The sequence below is a fragment of the Tenebrio molitor genome, chromosome 8, assembly GCF_963966145.1.
Source record: "Tenebrio molitor chromosome 8, icTenMoli1.1, whole genome shotgun sequence".
Taxonomy (NCBI): domain Eukaryota; kingdom Metazoa; phylum Arthropoda; class Insecta; order Coleoptera; family Tenebrionidae; genus Tenebrio; species Tenebrio molitor.
Window position 1 is genome coordinate 16647467 of NC_091053.1, and position 19734 is coordinate 16667200.

Below are 19734 nucleotides of genomic sequence, written 5' to 3' on the forward strand. Positions count from 1 at the left end.
GGTAATGCAAAGGTAACTAGATGTAAATCATTTTATTCCACACTGTAGTTGTAATGAATAAGTTTGTGAACGTTGAGGTTGAGAATATCAATTTTTTGGTCATTGTTCACATTAACTACTTCTGGAATTTTCGCATTTTTTCTGGCTAGACAGCCTCAGGGCGTCCTCCTAGATCGTTTCCCACAATTTAAACCTTGTGCAAATGAATTTTCTTTACCCTTTAGTTATACTAAGACATTGGAGCGACCTTGATGAAACACAACAAGAGAGAAAAAAAGGCATTTGCACAAGGTTTGAATGGTGGGAAACGATCTAGGAGGACGCCCTGAGCCTGTCTAGCCAGAAAAAACGCGAAAATTCCAGAAGTAGTTAAAGTGAATAATTACCAATTTTTTTTATTCTCACTGCTTTTCAATTGTCAATGTAGTGCGCGGGATTTTTGATTTGATTATTGATGATGAATTATAAAATGACGATACAGTTCATTAAATACCTGTTGCTCTGGAATATTTTGTTTTAAATGTTTGTAAAAACTGTCACTTTTATTGTAAATAAATTACATTTTAGTAGATTAAATATTTTTTTCATATATAATACAATAAGTGGTCTAATTTTTTCCGACAAAATTTGTCATTTAAGACATGAGTAGTTTTTGCAACGAAAATTACACGAGTCGACGAAGGAGACGAGTGTAATTTTCCAAAAGCAAAAGCTACGAATGCCTTAAATGACAAATTTTGCAGAAAAAATTAGACCACGAATTGTATTCGACTTGACAATCCTCCGAGAAAATTTTTATCGAGTTGACCTAATAAATTTGACGTTTCATTTTGACATAAATTTTTTCGCTGAAAAACCACTAGTTGTTTTTTCACTACTCAGCTGGTTGTTTTTTCACTCTGCTCGGTGTTTTTTCACTATAAATCAATTTGATTGGTCCTAATTTGAAAAATGCTGCAATTCGATTGGTTAAAAATTTTCGAGTTGGATTGTCCATATAATATTAGGTACAACAATTTTAATCAGTTTCAAAACTATAGGAAACCAGTTTTTTAATAAAGTTTTCAGTTGTTCCAGTACACTTAAATTCGGACAATGAATATTGAAAATACTAAAATCAAATTGAGCAGCTTTTATTAACATTTATTTGAAAATTCATCATATTCCTATGAAATGGCTTTATTATCCTTCTTTTTAAAAAATACAATATTCCGTTTCTATATCGAAAGACACCATTAACATCAGATTGAACCCCAGGAAATAGTTCATTAATAATTCCGCCTTGTTTTGGTTTCATAGTACATTCATTCAATTCAATATATGTAATAATAAAATTATCATAAAATATAAAAGTACGTCCTGTGTATGAATTAAAAATTGTTTGAATTTTTTTATTGCTTGTGTAGGACGGCGCAATATGTGACCGTGATTTTTCCGTTTTTGTTTCCTTTTTCTTTATAGTTTTTAAGACGCTACACGTTACGTGAGTCATATTTAAAAGAGCTCTTTGTTAGGAAAGCGTTCGTGAGTTTGGAACAAATAGTTGTGCTTGCATTTTCAACCCATTTTTGTGCAAAAGTTGGTTATTGTGGAAAAGTGTATTCAATAAAGTGAGTGTATTACCGAGCGACCTGTTTCTGTTGGGTGTTGTGGTGAGTTTACTTATTTTAATACATAATTGATTTTGATAACGATCATGACCATAATTAAATACAATTAGTATTGTGAGTCTTTAAGGGCCAGTTTATAGAAAGAGAATTAAATATTTAATTGGAATTAAATTTTAATGCGCGATTAACTCATGAATCCGAAATTTCGATTGGTTCAATCTGATCACGTGTTCAGTTAATCTCGCATTTGATTACGATTAACTTAATTTCGCTTCTGTAAACTGGCCCTAAATGTTTTATAATTAATTGGGGGTCGCTGACTGGGATCAGGACTGCCCGTGATTTCTAAGTAATTGAGGGTTGCTGACTGAGATCAGGACCGCTCGTGAATAATAATTAATTGAGAGTCGCTGACTGAGATCAGGAGTGCTCGCGAGTTATAATTAATTGAGATAATGTTGTGCTCCCCATTGACGATGATCATGTTGTTAACTTGATTCGAGTCATGATGACAGTTGATGAGATTGCTAATTTTGATATGACTGACCCCCGACACGTCGAGCTAATTGATTAGACTGTCCACCCTTCCTTTGTTTATGAGATGAGGACTGAGTCCTAGAGGGTTCTGTGTGCACCCTATTCTTTCCCCTAACCCTGGACAGAGCTCAATTCGTTAATGTTAATTGATAATGAATTAGAGTAAATGATAATATTTGACAATCGCCAAGAGTAATAGTAGTTGATGTTGACTTTATGATGGTACCATATTTGAGATGCTGTTGATTTATTTTTGTAAATAGGTGATGGTTGTGCTTGCACAACACTCTCAGCAAATTGGTTACTCACCACCAATTACTATTGGTAATTGTTCACTTTAACTACTTCTGGAATTTTCGCATTTTTTCTGGCTAGACGGCCTCAGGGCGTCCTCCTAGATCATTTCCCAACATTCAAACCTTGTGCAAATGCCTTTTTTCTCGCTTGTTGTGATCTGTCTAGCTAGAAAAAACGGGAAAATTCCAAAAGTAGCTAAAGTGAACAATGACCTTACTATTTTACAGGAGGTAAGCCTGTGATAGATGTGCAGACCACGATCACCTCGATCCACGACACAAGCCGCCATGACACCATTGTTAACGTACCTAATGTTCATCCAATTATTTTGTTTATTGACAATTACCAAATTGCGACATCCTGACACTGCATCAAGTCTGATGTGTTATATTGATTGATAGTTTGATTAGTATCAGCATTATTATTGTTTTTGTGTGCTGTCTCTTTCAGCGGGAGTTATCTCTCTCGCACTCGCATCATAGCCTCTACACTTGGTACTTTTAATTGATAAATGTTTCCAAAATGCTTTATTTGCAAAGTAGGAAAGCCAATGATATAATATTTATTTTCATCTATAATTACAACTTCTCCAGAAGGTCTTTGATAGATGTGAGAGATTTGTTTTATAAACGGTAAATATTCAGATCTTAATTTTGGATATAAATATGTATTGAATTGCCTACATATCATCTTGAGTTAATTTATTAATATCACCTTTGCTTTATTATACGCGTACATAATCGAATTATTATTTGGAGAATGTTCAAAACCTAATGTATCCCAATCCCGTGTAATAATACCGTATAAAAATTAGTTTGTCCATCAGGAGTATAGCAAAATACCAATTTTCTGATTTATCAAAATGAATTCCTCGACATTCATCATTATTTGGAAAGAAACCATGTCCTAAAATATTACTCCTTTTTGACAAAATGAAATAAGCATATCTGCACCGGTGCTCCAACTAATCAGGCACTCGGCTGCGCCATCGTGCCTGAAACTTAGTTGTCGTGCCGGAAAATTCACCTTCCGCACTCGTAATATAAATAACTATTCTTCTCGGTACGTATCATTACAACACCGTGTAAATATGCACCAGAAATAGATTTGGTGTTTGTCGATTGTGAAAAACCGTTTTTTTGCAACATCGGAAAAACCTGAAGCAGGATTGTGCGCGAGCATCAAAAAAAAAATTTCTCGCCGTCACGTAACACGTTTCATTTTGTTTCATTTTTCATAATCGGTCGAATAACGTTACGTGTGCTAAACCTTGACATTCATAAAGCCACGTAACGGCCGTCGTTCGACAAAAATGTCTACAATAGAATTCGCTCGGTAGTTGATTTGCATGTTGGTGTCGCTTCCGTCCGAACGCGGAATATCGGTCCGATTGGCGGTGCAAACAATTGTTACGTCGCTTTGGTAAAAACCGGCGTACCTAATTGACCGATTGCAACGGTTACGACACAAATCGAAAGCATTTATTATCACACCAAGACAAACTTTCACCCGGACGGGAAAAAAATAAAAATCAAATGTGAAATTTTCAGTTTCGAGATGTTTCACCAAGGAATACGAGTCCAATCAACAAGTGTTTTTCCAATCAAATTGTTAGTGTTCTTGACCTTCATTTCCTTTTCATTTTTTATCTCTCCACGTTCCATTCTTAATGTTTTTCTTCGTCGTTTTTTCACTACACGAGAGAAGATCGACGACATATCAGTCCAATCAATAGGTGTTTTTCCAATCAAACTTTCAGCTCTCTTGACCTCCATTTCTGTACCTTTTTATCTACCCACATTCCATTCTCAATGTTTTTCTTATTCATTCTTCCACTTCTTGAAAGAATATCGACGTCCATGAGTCCAATGAACAGGTGTTTTTCCAGTCAAATTCTTAATGTTCTTGTATTTTCATTTATTTTTTATCTCTCCACGTTCCATTCTTCATTTTTCCATTTCACGAGAGAAGATCCACGATATATCAGTCCAATCAAATTCTTCATTCTTCTAACTTATGTTTCTTTTCCTATTTAGCTCTGCACATTCCATTCTCAATGTTTCCTCTTTATTCTTCCATTTCACGAAAGAATATCGGCGACATGAGTCCAATCAACAGGATTTTTTTCCAATCAAATTCTCAACACTTTTAACCTCCATTTCTACTTCTTTTTATCTCTCCACATTTCACTCTTAAATGCTTTTCTTCTTCTTTTTTCCACCTCACAACAGATGTATTTCCAATCAAACTTTTAGCTCTCTTGATCTCTATTTCTATACCTTTTAATATCTCCACGTTCCATTCTCAACGTTTTTCTTCTTCGTTCATCCCACTTCACGAGAGAAGATCGGCGAGATAATATCAGTCCAATCAAACTCTTAGATCTCTCCATTTCTATTTCTTTTCTTGTTTAGCTGTCCACATTCGACTCTCATTGTTTTTTCTTAATTCTTCCATTTCGCGAAAGAATATCGGCAACATACGAGACCAATCAACTAGAATTTGTTTTCCAATCAAACTCGCAACACTCCTAACCTGTATTTCTCTTTCATTTTTATGTTTACAAATTCCATTCTCAATGTTTTCCTTCTTCATTCTTCCATTTGACGAGAGAATATCGGCGACACACGAGTCCAATCAACAGGTGTTTTTCCAATCAATGTTTTTCTTCTTCATTTTTCCACTTCACCAAAGAAAATCGACGATATTATCAGTCCAATCAAACCATTAGCTCTTTTAACCTATTTCTTTTCTCTTTTAGCTCTCCGCATTCCCTTCTCAATGATTTTCTTCTTGATTCTTCCATTTGCCGAAAGAATGTCGGCGACACATAAGTTCAATCAACAGGTGTTTTTTTAATCAATATCTTAACACTCTTAATCTCTCTTTCTTTTCCCTTTTATCTTTCGACATTCCTTTCTCAGCATTCTTCATATTTCGATTTCATGAGAGAATATTGGTGACATGTGAGTCCAATCAACAGATGTTTTCCCAGTCAAATTTTTAGTATTCTTGAGTTCTATTTCTCTTTCATTTTTGTCTCTCCACATTTCACTCTTTCAATGTTTTTCTTCTTCATTTTTCCACTTGACGAGAGAATATCGACGACCCGAGACCAATCAACAGGTGTTTTTCCAATCAATGTTTTTCTTCTTCATTTTTCCACTTCACCAGAGAAGATCGACGACATATCGATGCGATGAAACTCTTAGATCTCTTAACCTCTTTAGGTCTTCACGTTCCATTTTCACTATTTTTACTTAATTCTTCTATTTGACGAAAGAATATCGGCGACATATGAGTCCAATCAGCAGGATTTTGTCCAATCAAACTCTCAACACTTTTAACCTCTACTTCTTGTCCTTTTTCTTTCTCACAATTTTTTTTTTAATTTTTCGCTTTTATAAGAGAATATTGCCGACATATAAGTCCAATCAACAGGCGTTCTTCCAGTCAAATTCTTAGTGTTTTTGACCTCTATTTATTTCTCTTTCCACATTCCATCCTCACTGTTTTTCTTCTTCACTCTTCCACTTCACAACAGAAAATCGACCATATATGAGTCCAACCAAACTCTTACTTCCCTTGACCTCTATTTCTCTTTCATTTTTATCCCTCCACATTCAGTTCTCACCGTTTTTCTTCGCTATCCTTCCGCAACTTCTCATCCGTCCCAGATAATTCTTTGTCGCAAGAGACCACCGATTACTTTATCGAGGGCAAGCAATCACGCTTCACGTCCCATTCACTCTGACCCCGACGGTTCTTTCTTGTTTTTTTTTTTGTTCTCTGCACTTCATTCAAAAAATATTCGCACCAAATGAAATTATACATAATTCTCACGTCGCCGTTGAGGTCAGTCGACGCGACGCGAACAAAGCGCGACTCTCGATTTCATCACGTTTCGTCGCTCCGGGGATTTCCCGGAGTTTGTTGACATTGCCTAAAAAAACAAATTGAAGATAGCCCCGACGCGGAAACTGACTCGACCAGGAAACACCAACCAAACAAAACAAACTCCAAGGTAAAACGACGCAACAATTTACATATTACAGGCGGCGAAACAGTTTCTTATCGTAAAAATGTGACGCGCGCGTCCTTAGAAATGTACAACTGAAAGTCAACTAACGACGAACAAACAACTTTTAATAACGACGTTGGCCTCTATCGCCTTCCATTATAGACGGCACATGTGGTATTCGTCGCGACTATTTCTGCTTCGATTACCGACGCCGACGGTACGGGCGTACCTCGTTCGCGATCCTTGACATCGATTACAATCGGAAGCGCCGTGTCGAAATGTGTCATTCTCGTTTGAAAAATTTCACCCGATCTGTTGCACAAATCGAACGAGCACAGGCCCCAGAACGGACCCTTGCGGTACACCTGACTGATAAAACACGCGTTCTCTTTTGCACCTCCCCCGATCAATCACAGATTCATCTACGACTTACTGTGCGAGATTTTCTCCAGGGATGCACTCTTTCCCGAAATTTTCTCCAACTGAGTTTCACCACACCACGCGCAAGACCTCTACTGCACGACACTCGCGGAACGACTGTCGACACTGTCGTCGTGGTGGAGTAGCACTCCACGGTGACGTCGTCGTCGTCGTCGTGTGCACGACGAGAAATCACGATTTCGATTAGCATTATAATAAAACGGTTTCGTGTTTGGTGTGTCGCGGCGGTGTAGTTTCCAACTAGGGTACGTTGTTCATTACGTGGGCAAACACGGCCTCCAGACTTCAATTAGTGCCGTTATGAGTTTACGGTTCGAGCGGAGAGGTCTTTGAAACTTTGACGGGATGCGTGCAAAAATACGCGTTAACAGGTGACAAGACACGGACGTGCTGCTGGTGGATCTAATCGAAAATTTCGTTGGGGTCGAAGTTGATTGAAGTGATGACGGGAATTAGAAAATTAACTTGAATTAAGCCTGTTCCGTTGCACTGAAATTTTCACCACACCACCACATTCTTCGTCAATTAAACAAATCCTGTTCTAATACGTCCAATAGTAAACAAATTATGATTAAAATTCCACAATTGTATTATGTGTGTTTATGTTTATTTATGTGTTTCAGACGAGGCAAATTAAAATTCTTCTTACGTCACCTCAAGGAGTAAAGATTTTTATAAACAATTTCACAGTAAATGTTTATGGCAGATAATTACGCTCTGCATTTTTGCACATTCTGAGCATTTTTGGTTTTTTCCCAAAAAATCTACATACGTACATATGTATTTACACATCGAAATGTACGGTCGGTGGACAAATAAAACTGGGACACATAAAATTTAATCTATGTAAATCAGACCATTGAATTGTCAATATATTTGTCAGTGTCTCTATAATATGTCATACCAAAGTTAACCTATTTGTGATAAAGCCGTAATTAAACGATGCAAATTTGTAAATTTTGACTTATGTGATTGTCATTTTTGTCCCAGTTTTATTTGTCCATCGACTGTACATATAATCTGTCTCAAAATCAAAAATCCACCAACACTGCATTCTACCTCGAAAATACAACCGACAACGTCGCCAACTTTTGTTTTTTAGTGTGGCGGGATGTGTCAGAACAAAATGGGGTTATGAAAGAAAACTGTTGACAGTCGTTTTGGTCGTAGTTCATCGTGTTTTTTTATTCTCATTTTATTATTTCACTCAAAAGGTATGATATGGTAGCTACCACCTTTTGTACATAATAATTATTTTGTATTACGTAAGTAAACTCAACAGTTGTCAGTCAAATTTTGGCGGGAGGTTGGGCCAATCCAAAAAAATGAAACTTATTCTAGGAATTTCTTTTTTTCTGCCAACTTAATTCAACAGGTGGTGGATTTTTGATTTTGAAACAGATTATACATACATATATTCAAAAAGTACTCACATAACATTGATAGTAGGACGAAAAACCAGAACTCAGATCTAAATAATTTTAATACATTTGAGTTAGGAAAAGTAGAATATTTCCTAACAAGGGCGAAAATAATATTTCAACACTAAAACGTTGTTCAATATTCGTGCGTGTTACTTTTCAAGTATGTATGTATATTCTTCAATATCAAACGATTCACAATTTTTCATAAACAAAATTCTTTCTCTATGGTAACGAAAGCAGAACAATTTTGATTCCGCTTTTAATTTAAAAATAATTACATAATAGAATATTGAAAATATCCAAATTTGATTTATTTTCCAAACTGCAGTAGAAAAAATCGTGTGTGCAATGCGTAGGAAATCAATTTTTTTTTCCGTACACGACATGTTTTTGATCTCGGCTATCGCCTCGATGCCTAATACGAAAAAAAAATCCTAACTTATTGCACAAATAGCTATTCTATTCTATTCGATCAAATCGGGTTCATATTTTCGCTTTTTTGCTGTTTGGCTTTTAAATCGACTAACTGTTATAAACAATTTCTCAAGAATGTTATATTTTTTTCTTTAAATGAAATGGTGAAAGGAAGTTTTAAAAAAAATGTTGGAAACATTTTGTTTAGCGAATGTTTTTGTCTTATGAATTTTATCATCTTGAAAACCGTCTCAGCATTTCAAGTTTAATAAACAATTAAAATAATTAATTGATTCATGAATAATTGAAATCTTTTATTTTTTAATTTAAAAAACAAAATATCTTTCGAATGTGTAGATAATTGTGTATAAATATTCATTTAATGTTAAATTGTTTATAACAACTTGTTTACAAAAATCTTTAACAAATCAACAACAATTTTTTAAAATTTCTCTTGTTGAGTAACCATTCAATAATAAAATGTACGGATATATGTATGTATATTTTTTTATTTTTCCCCTTTAAATTGGATAAATAAGTATTATTTTATGTATTTCTTTACTTGTTTCTTAAGCTTGTTTGACACGATGCTAAATTTTGTAGAAAATTTGTTAGAAAATGAGAGAGACCCTCGACAGGACCAATGAACGAGCAGGATCATAGTCTGTCTTTGTCAGATCCTGACCGTACCAATGAACGAGCAGGATCATAGTCTGTCTTTGTCAGATCCTGACCGTTCATTGGTCCTCTCTCATGTTCTAACAAATTTTCTACAAAATTTAGCATCGTGTCATACAGCCTTTATACACAACAGTTATACTTATCAAAAAAAAAACAACAAACAAACAGTGTAACATCCTTAAGAGGACAAAAAAATTTACAATATAAAGAGAGAATTATAATTTTAATAATTTAATATACAGGGTGTTTCTGAAATAGGTGCATTAATTTTAACTGGTAATAGAACTCGTCAAAAGGAACAACTTTTCTATCTACCATTTTGACGAAAAACGATGTTTAATTCAAAAAAAAAAATTGGAGACATTTTTCTCTAAAATAGCCCTACACCACTAAATACTGCAATGGCTAATTGAGATCAGCGCTAATATGAAAAAAACATCCATTTTCATCCAGAAAACGTGTTTAAACGCCGAAATCGAAATTCAAATAAATCTACCCGTATAGCAAAAAACCCACTTCGTAAGAATCTGGTTGTTTCACGTTTTTAGGTAGCTTAGTTTTGGAGATATGAACGGTTTTAGGAAAATCTTTCGTAGTTTTTTAAGCCATTACGCAACGTTTTTCGCCAAAATGGCAGAGAGAAAAGTTGTTCCTTTTGATTAGTTCTATTACCAGTTAAAATTAATGCACTTATTTCAGAAACACCCTGTATAGGTAATTTAATAATTTTCCTTTAAGTAGTACACTCTAGGGAACAATTTTAGTAAAAAAAAAGGAAATGAAAATGAAAATTTTATGTTATTCGATGTTAAAAATCGAAAGTCAGTGGAGATTCCTTTTAAAAGTACATCAACACTGAATTTTCCCGAATTTTTTAGAAATATAATTTTTTTAAACAAGTCATCCGAAATTGGGATATTTCGCGTAGCGCCTTTGAACGTTTCTCACGTCTGAACTGTATTAACTACAAAAGGGCCGTTCCTGACTTTTTTGTGGAAAATATTGTGCTCTAGAAAAATAGTAGATTACTCGTATATCATGAAGAGTAGAAGTGAGTCTTTTTGTACTAAGCCCAGAGATTGAAGACCGAGACGAAGTCGAGGTTACAATTGGATTTATTTTTTTTTACTCCGTAAAAATATATGTATATACAGGCTGATTCACGCAGCTCGTTCGTTAGAAACTTTCCGATTTCCCAAAATCGTATGAATATGAAAATTGGTAGCCGAGTATAATGGACTGCTCCACTCCGAAAATCGACGCCATCTTTGTTTTTTTAAATGGAAAGGCCTCATTTTGATTTAAAATTTCGATTCTACGTTAAATTTTGAGGTTTGAACGTCCTTTTGTCAACACTTATCTACTATCATCGTTTTTAACCTAAAGTCTATTCAAAAATCAAAAAACCACCAACGTCGCGTTTAATTACTATCGGCAACGCTGTCTAGTGTAAAATTTGGTGAGACTTGTAATTTTGAGGTTAAATGTTTATTAAGTGTCTTGTTTTTCTGGACATGATTAAGTAAAAATAATAAGAATCAATAAATAAATGAAACCTGCTGCTATTTGAACGAAATTCAAAGCAATTGAATTTTATTTTGAATCAAATAAATGTCATAATTTATAGTTACCAACATAGTATGAAAAAATATCTACATAGGGTTTTTTAAATTTTAACAACCTAAAGCAACAGGTAGTGGTTTTTTGATTTTTGAATGGAATTTATGTCATCTTTTTCACAAAAAAGTGGGATTGCAGGGCTTCGTTAAAAAATGTATAACTCCTGAACCATTGGAAATACAAAACTGATTTTTTTTTACGAATTCTTAAAGGTTTGGCCGATCTTCTACGGCGCTAGTGACATTTTTTTATGTTTCATATGCCTACTGCAATTTTTCAAATTTGATAATCAAAAAATGTCGAAAACTACATTTTTTCAAATGGCAACTACCATTTCTGGTACTAGATATGAATGTAAAATTTAATTTTAAGGCCACTTTTATTAACATGGTGTATGCCTATTTCCAGCCGTTTTGCCGTAATTTCGATTTATTGAATAAAATATTCTTTTTTTTATTAAGCAATTGTTTTATTAAAATTCTTATTCAAAAATCGCATTGCGGTAAATAGTAATATGTAACAACAAAATAATAAAAAATAAGCAAAATAACAACAAAATACATTGAGCATTTTCGTTAAAATATTTTTTTGTCAATTTGCTTATTTTTTATTATTTTGGTGTTACATCTCTACTATTTATTGCAATGCGATTTTTGAATAAAAATTCAAATAAAACAATTGCTTGATAAGGAAAAAAAATATTTTATTCAAAAAATAGAAATTACGCCAAAACGGCTGGAAATAGGCATACACAATGTTAATAAAAGTGGCCTTAAAATTAAATTTTACATTTACATATATCTATGGTCAGAAATGGTAGTTGATATTTAAAAAAAAAATTCGACATTTTTTTGTTATCAATTTTGAAAAATTGCAGTAGGCGTACTAAACACAAAAAAAATATCACTAGTAGCGCAAAAGAACGGTTAAACCTTTAAGAATTCAATTAAAAAAAATTATTTATTTATTTCCAATAGTTCAGGAATCATAATTTTTTTAATAAAGCCCGCTTTTTTTGCAAAAAAGATAACATTGGTCAAAAACGATGACAGATAAGGGCTGACAAAAGGACATTCTAAACTTACAATTTAACGTAGAATCGAAATTTGAAATCAAAATGGGGCCTTTCCATTTAAAAAAACAAAGATGGCGTCGATTTCCGGTACTTCCGGAAGTGTCACCATTTTGAGAAAATTTTATTTGAAGTTGGAGCAGTCGATTATAGTCGACTACCAATTTTCATATTAATACGATTTTGGGAAATCAGAAAGTTTCTAACGAACGAGCTACGTGAATCACCCTGTATATGTAATCTGTTTCAAAATAAAAAATCCACCACCTGTTGAATTATGTTGGCAGAAACAAAGAAATCCCAAGAGTAAATTTCATTTTTTTGGGTTGGCCCAACGTCCCGCCAAAATTTGACATCGAACTGTTGAGTTTATTACGTAACATAATAGTATGTATATTAAAGAACGAGTTTTATAAGGGTTGATTTGGCGCACGAGTCCCAGGTGTAGAAAACGACCCGTAGGGGAGTTTTCTATGGGACGAGTGCGCCAATGCCCTTATAAAACGAGTTTTTATGTTATTTTTTAGAATTTGCACCCTTGTTTTAAATTTTAAATAAAAAAAAATAATAAATTTTCAAATTCTAGGGAATTTTGTATTAATGTGTAATTCAAGGTAACGGATGCAACTACATCTGCAACATATGTTAAAAAGTAGAGTTTGAACATTAATACTGGAAGTTTTTTTGGTGTAAATGACAATAATACACTGAAATATTGATTAAAATTTTCTTAAAGGTCTATTGAACTACAAGTGCTTTAATAGATAGCCATAAACGACACCAAATTGAATACAATAATAGACCTATTAGAGACGCAAGTTTTAAAAAATAATTATTATGTATGTACAAAAAGGTGGTAGCTACCGTATTACACCTTTTGAGTGAAATAATAAAATGAGAATAAGAAAAACACGATAAACTACGAGCAAAACGCTGTTGACAGTTTTCTTTCTTTCATAACCCCACTTTTTCCGATACTTGCAAACACACTAAAAACAAAAGTTGGTGACGTTGTCGGTTGTATTTTCGAAGTATAATGCAGTGTTGGTGGATTTTTGATTTTGAAACAGATTATATGTAAATTTATAGAATGTTTCATCAATACTATACTCAAATATCGTGCGACCAAATAAATTTCAGATTACAGCTGGCGTTATTATAGCTCTACTCAAAAGTGAAACACATAAGAGGACCACGTCAAGATGTTTTTTAGACGCTCCGTAGCTCAGTTAGCACGAGGTTCCTAACCTGCTTATGCAAAAAAAAAACACAACTTTACAATTACCAATGTACAAAACAATTCAACGAAACTACATAAACTGCAAAGTTTATAACAAATGTTGTACGTGATGACCACCTTATTGGAGACAAATTCGAAGCCTTCAAACACATTTTGTAAAACTTGTGGTGCGTCGACTTTTGAAAACAATTCGAGCCACATGAACAAGTTCAAAACCGTTAAAATACAAACATGTGAAGGAAAAGAGATTTGTGTTTCTGCACTAATGAGCAGCTCATTAAAGTAATTATTGTTGACAGTTCCTAAATACAATACATTCATTTGTTTGTTTGGGTTAGTCAAAGACAGGAAAAAATTGTTCATGGATAAATAACTAGAGTACTTAATCACTCGACATATGACGAATGTCATTTTGTTCGTTTATTATGAATAAGCAGATAAAATTTTTCTGAGAATATGTTGGTAGATTTGGAATCATATCTTACATGATAAAACACCGACGTCATTTTTTCCGTCACGAACTACAAAATTTATTGAAAATTTGTTTGTTCGCAAGTTTACTTATGATAGAAAAAATTGTGTGAAATGTAACATGTGTTCAATTGAAAAATTCATCGAATTGGCTTTGATCTTTGTCGCTATCTTTGTCTAACCAACTTAATTTACGATGTTATTGTCTCTTAAAAAATAAAGTCAAAGCCAATTCGATGAACTTTTCATTGAACACCTGTTACATTTTTGTTGTGTCCGCGGCGTTGTTTTCAACATTCTAGACGTGAATCAACACACAAAGGATTATCTGCACATCGATAAATACGTCACTGTCGTATTTCAAATCAACCCATAAAAATATAATTTTGGAAATCGACGTGGTGGATTTAGTTTATTTTTTGGCATTGCGTTGTTCTGATAGAATGACTGTGGGATGAACGAATAGTTCTCAGAAAAATCGCATTAGGAAGAAGTGTATTTTTCTTTTCTAAAAAAAGAAGATTCCTGCTTTTCAAGGCGATCAACTCATCTGAAATCTAATCAACAAATTTTTTCGCTGTTTTGCTCTGAAATTCTGGATAATTTTTGACAGTGAGCCTCAAAAGACATGGCCTAAGAAACAAGCAATCCTAGAACATCACCGAGAGAGGTCAAAGAGGCATTTGAGTAACTTAAAGCAACATCTGAAAGAAATTTATCTAAAATTATTAAAATCCAATTAAAAATTCAAAAGTTTTAAAAACGGTTGGTCAAAATATTTTCATGCTAAGCTATTCGAAAAATGATTCGAATCCATGACGTCAACGTGAATTAATTGTTTCGATATGGAATGAACCTTGAACTATAAATCTCAAATGATCTGTTTGTCTTAAACAATTACTGCCAGACAAATATATCAAATGTGAACCAATGCTGAGGTTAATTTTGAAAATCTTCGTCTTGGTTCAAACAAAAATATAAATCTTCTGTACGGAAATTATTGTATTAACGAATAAACATCATTTCACTTTATTTTATATGAAAAAAAAATAGCTATTATTGCACCAAGGGCGTTACAACAAATGTTACTGTAACGCATCCTTCATGTTTTTATCAATGGACAATGGATCAAGTACAATTACAGGATGTTATCAGTTTTGATGAAATGATATGCGAGATAAGACTAGTAAAACATAAACACAACAGATAAATATTACAAAACTAACATGTTTTTGATGGGACGTCTAAAATAAGAAACAAAAGTGTGTAATCCTATCGTTATAATTAGCGAAACATTTTCTCGTTTACAAAACAAATCTGAGTCAAATTTTCAATTTTATTTTGACAATGCATTTGCCCCGATTTGAACGTTATTTAAACGTTCTTGCACTGAATTACAGACCAAGAAACACACTTAAAATAGAACGTGTTGTTTTTGCCACGTGTAAAATTTTTCCGCGGATTATTGATTTGTCATCGTGACAGTCTTTAATGCAGCTTTGCTTTTGCAAACATTACGTTGTGCAATTGTTGCTGGTGCACTTTTCTCGTAACTACGACAGATCCACTTTCTTCCTGGTGTGACGCATGCACCACATTCGGACGAAACAACCAAAAGAAAGAGAAAAATAACATCGCCCAAGAGAACGATCACGTATTTGAAAAATAAAAAAAACGATGATAATGACCTGTAACATCGAACAACAAAATTCATAAAGGAATTGACAAAAAATATGCACGATAATGATGGCAGGAAAGTCACCGAGTATCGGAGAAAAAAATTGTTTTCATTTATTATATTTTCCGACTTGTGGCAGGAACAAACGATGTTTGAGCGTCGCAATTTGCACAAAAAAAAATTGTAGGATCAGGGCCAGTGACGTGTTGCACAACGCAATTTAGTAATTTCATTTTGATCGAAAACAGAACATGACGCCACTCGATACATTGATCAGATTTCGTCAGCAATTAGCATCGACAATTTGGAAACGGCAATTTCGCGTGTGCTGTTACTGGTTTCAGCAACGTCCTCCGGGCCGCACTTTGTTAATTCCGATGACGTAAATTCGGCGATAAACATTATTCAAATATACCAGTTTCTCGCTGAACCTACATCAGACGAATCTCACCATTACTTCCACTCAACAATCTCGTCTAATTGGTAATTAATTAAGGTGCAAAACGAAGGAAAAGCGTATGAATAACGATGGAAATACGTCTACGAGTACGGCATTCCAATTAACGGTGTCACTTTCTAGCGTTTGCCAATTCAGAACTTGATCATTAACCATTAATTGGTCCATTAATTTTAATGAGCGCGCCGGATTGTTAAAACATCTATGTTGTTACACTTTGCTTCTGGGGCGCACCGAAAAATTGCTAAATTGGAGCTGTGCACGCCAACAACAACCGTAAACACCGGTTGCGACAGTGTTCATGAGCCATTTGCACATTTTTCAATCGCCGTTGGTCGACATCGGCCTCATTTACAACCATAACTCGCTTATCAGTCTGTTGTTCATTTTAACAGCGCGTTTGCATCTGTCCGTGATCTGGTTTTCTGCACATTTGTGCAGATTATAATTCCACAATAGCTCGACTAAGATTTCTGCCGGAGTTTCCTGCAAAAGGAACAAAAGGGGGCGACTCGTTTTCGCATTCGTCGGCCAGTGAAAGTACCGCTTGGCGATGCAACGAAAATCACGAATTGCGTACCGATTGCATTCAGTGAAATCCAGCTCGACGTGCCGCTTCTACTAATTCAATTAGGAGATGTGCTGAATTTCAACAAAGAAAATTGTGGCGCCCCTTTCACTTCGCTCCGGTTCCTGGGAAGTACGTCTGGACTTGATGCAGGGGCGCAGATGTCAGATGTGACAGACAATTGGGTGCGAGCAAAGACGGAAGTTTGGCACGACGTGACCTTAAATTTAATTTGATCGCCGGGTATTTTCCCCAACGATGAAGCAATTCGGCCTCGTGGTCGGGGCAATAAAATCGATATTCCTGCTTGTTTAATCAAGGTCTGCAAAGTCCGCTTTTGGGACAGGTTTTTGCGAATTTTTCAACTAGTGTTGATTCTTGCAGCGAGTATAACAAACACAGGATCTATATTTCGGGTTAAAATCGAACGTGATCTACTAGATTGGGCAACGATCCGATTAAAATTAGGTGATTAGGTGTTCCCAATACTCACATTAGAAAATCTTGTTAGGGTAGTCCCAGCGGGACAGCTGTTGAGGGACAAGCGCGCGGGGCATGCACACGGACGTGAAACTACTTCCTGGACATTCCAAACCGACAAACACACTCGCAATTGCTTCCTAATGCAACAAATAGACGACTAAAAACACTACAATAATCGGTAACTAGTTTGACGTTAAGAAAGCCATCTTTTTTCAGCCGTTACGTCACGGTACTGCCAACCTAAACTCGGACGCGGAGCCACGAGCGCCCTCTGTGCGACAATGTTATAATTACAAATGTCATTAATTTGTAGCGGATAGAAAAATGCAAGGATTTGATTGATAGTTTTGGGGCGTCGAACGCAACCAACTGCACTAGCGAGGTGATTTGGTAATGATTGCGTTGCGTGCGTACAAAACATGTAGAGACGATTAGATACAGTGTGATCGATGGAAGAGAGCTGAGGGCGCCTCTAGCGGCGCCCGTCCAAATGAATGAAACTCGTCGATTCGATATATGGTTTATTAATATTTCACATGTTTTATAGAACAAAAAAACATAAAAAATGTGAAAAAAGATTTATAAATTAAAAATACTTTCTAAATTCACACGGATAGGACAAACTGGCAAATCACAATATGTTTTTCAATACATATGCAAAAAAAAGCATTGCACTTTGCCACCGATGCGCATCACAGATAACTCTTTACTGTACAGTACAACTACCCAGTTATTATAAGCCAAACAAGTGGAGTTGCTTTCGGATAAGCAAGCACACATATAAGTCACATGACATAACATCATCTATTACATAGAAAATGAAAAGCTATCACCTTATTTAACAAAAATACATAAAGATGTCCGAGAAAATATGTACAACTTTTGAAAATTGGTAGTAATAGCCTATTTGAGTATACATTTATACAAATATTCATAATTACACATTAAATTTTAATTAGTATAGGTACTCCTTCGTAAGAGAGTACATCTCCCTGAGCTCAACGATAACGATTATCTTACAATACTTGTTTATTTGAATGAGTATCATTTTCTGTATAAAATAATTTTCTAGTATACAAATTTGTTTATTTTACAAGATCACACATTCAAAGCTAGTTACTCGACAAATACAAAAGGAATTGCACACTTTTCATTACAGTTAGTTATTCAAACTCGTATCTCATATAGCCTATGTAGTATTGTAAAATTATCTAAAAAAGCAATGGTAACCTATTCACTAATTTTTTCATTTAAAATTCTTCTATAATAAATATATGAACCAAAAAAAAAACATTAAATATACTCAAATAAAAAAATCGTTCCTTATCATAAAAACATTAAGTCATAATGGTAGAAAGCACCAAAATATTACACCAAAAAAGAAAAACGTAAACAGGTAAATTTAAATCACAAACGATACAATATCACGGAAAAGACGTTTAGGTGTCCTGCTTCGTAGGTCACCTAACAGAAATCGTAACTCTCTCGACGTTCAACAGTTCCCTCACTTTGTCCGTATACTTGACCAAGGCGATCTTCGAAGCGCGCGTGTTGATCTTTTCACCGATATTCAAGAACTGGCAGCAATGCGCCTGTTCCAAAAAGTCCGACATTTTCAGTTCTCTCAACACACTTTTGTAGTTCACGTGCGAAGTGCTGGACCCCGACGGGCAAATCTGCCTGAGGAGTGCGTCCCGCGACTTGATCTTGAGCAGACTGCTCAGGTCCTGCAGCAGGATCCACCTGTCGCTCTGCGATTCCCCCCGCAACGTGTACAGATTGGGCAGGATGCTGTCGGACACCTCGAACTCCAGATCCTCCTCTTCGGAGACGGGATCCGGGACGGGATCGTCGTCCAGCACGTCGAACCCGCTCTCTTTCAAGTCTGCAAACGATCCCATCAAACCGACATTGTGGCTCGACTCTCGCACTTACCGAAGATGGAAGCCGGCCCCGCGAAGTCCCAGGGAGAGCCCGGCTTGCCTTCGACGTCTTCTATGTGGTTCTTGAGGAGTTTGACGGTGGCGTCCTCGGATGCCAACGCCAGAGGGGTCATGCCCGAGTAGGTTGCCAACACGGGGTCGGCCCCGTACGATAACAACAGACGCACGATCTCCACGTAGCCGTTCTCGACGGCCTCGTGAAGGGGTCTGAAAAACAAACAACACATTTGAATTGTCGAATTTGACGGCGCGCACTGCTGTCAACTTGAAGACGTAAAATATTGACGCGATAAAAAAGTAATGACAGGTTGATAATTATCGGCATAAAAAACGAACACGTGAATTTGTGAACTACAGGTACGAGCCGTAAACCTGTTTAGTATCTTTTTTACGACACCTCGGTATAAAATAAACCTGCCAAATAAAAATGTATACAGTTGGGCGCTCGTGCGGCGAATAAATATTTGCGGTGCCAACTGTGTACCGCGAAAATCACTAAAAACTAGTCGGTACAACAGTAAACTGTTGCGCTGTCATAATTGAACGCAAGCTAAAAATATCTAATTCACCTGATTCCTCCGCGTGCCGACTCGCTGACGTTCGCCCCGTACATCAGCAACATCTTCGCAATGGCCAGGTGTCCTTTGGTGCTGGCTTCGTGCAGCGGAGTGTACCCGGCGTTGTCCTTCGGTGACGGCGAACACTCCATCTTTTCCAAACAATAAGCGGTGATATCCTGCAAAACCCCAATCAGAAAAGCTCCACTCTTCGCACCTC

At 35.5% G+C, this 19734-nt stretch overlaps 2 protein-coding genes across 4 annotated transcripts in view; both read right to left on the reverse strand.

The window, feature by feature from the left end:
• The window catches only part of LOC138136777 (E3 ubiquitin-protein ligase RNF19A-like), a 41306-nt gene extending 24065 nt beyond the window's left edge, over positions 1-17241 (reverse strand). The window contains exon 1 of one of the 2 annotated variants that reach the window (XM_069056072.1): positions 17025-17241. The gene's annotated coding sequence lies outside the window, so the exon portion shown is untranslated. Of the gene's footprint in view, positions 1-6898; positions 7126-17024 lie in introns of those variants that run through there. The other variant, XM_069056071.1, reaches the window with a different exon arrangement.
• A 281-nt stretch (positions 17242-17522) lies between these two features.
• The window catches only part of LOC138137548 (uncharacterized), a 104652-nt gene continuing 102440 nt past the window's right edge, over positions 17523-19734 (reverse strand). For both annotated transcript variants that reach the window (XM_069057008.1, XM_069057007.1), the window contains exons 5-7: positions 19527-19693; positions 18950-19164; positions 17523-18899 (exon numbers count right to left, since the gene is read on the reverse strand). In XM_069057008.1, coding sequence (XP_068913109.1) covers positions 18475-18899; positions 18950-19164; positions 19527-19693 — 807 coding nt within the window. In that variant the 3' untranslated portion in view covers positions 17523-18474. The remainder of the gene's footprint in view (positions 18900-18949; positions 19165-19526; positions 19694-19734) is intronic.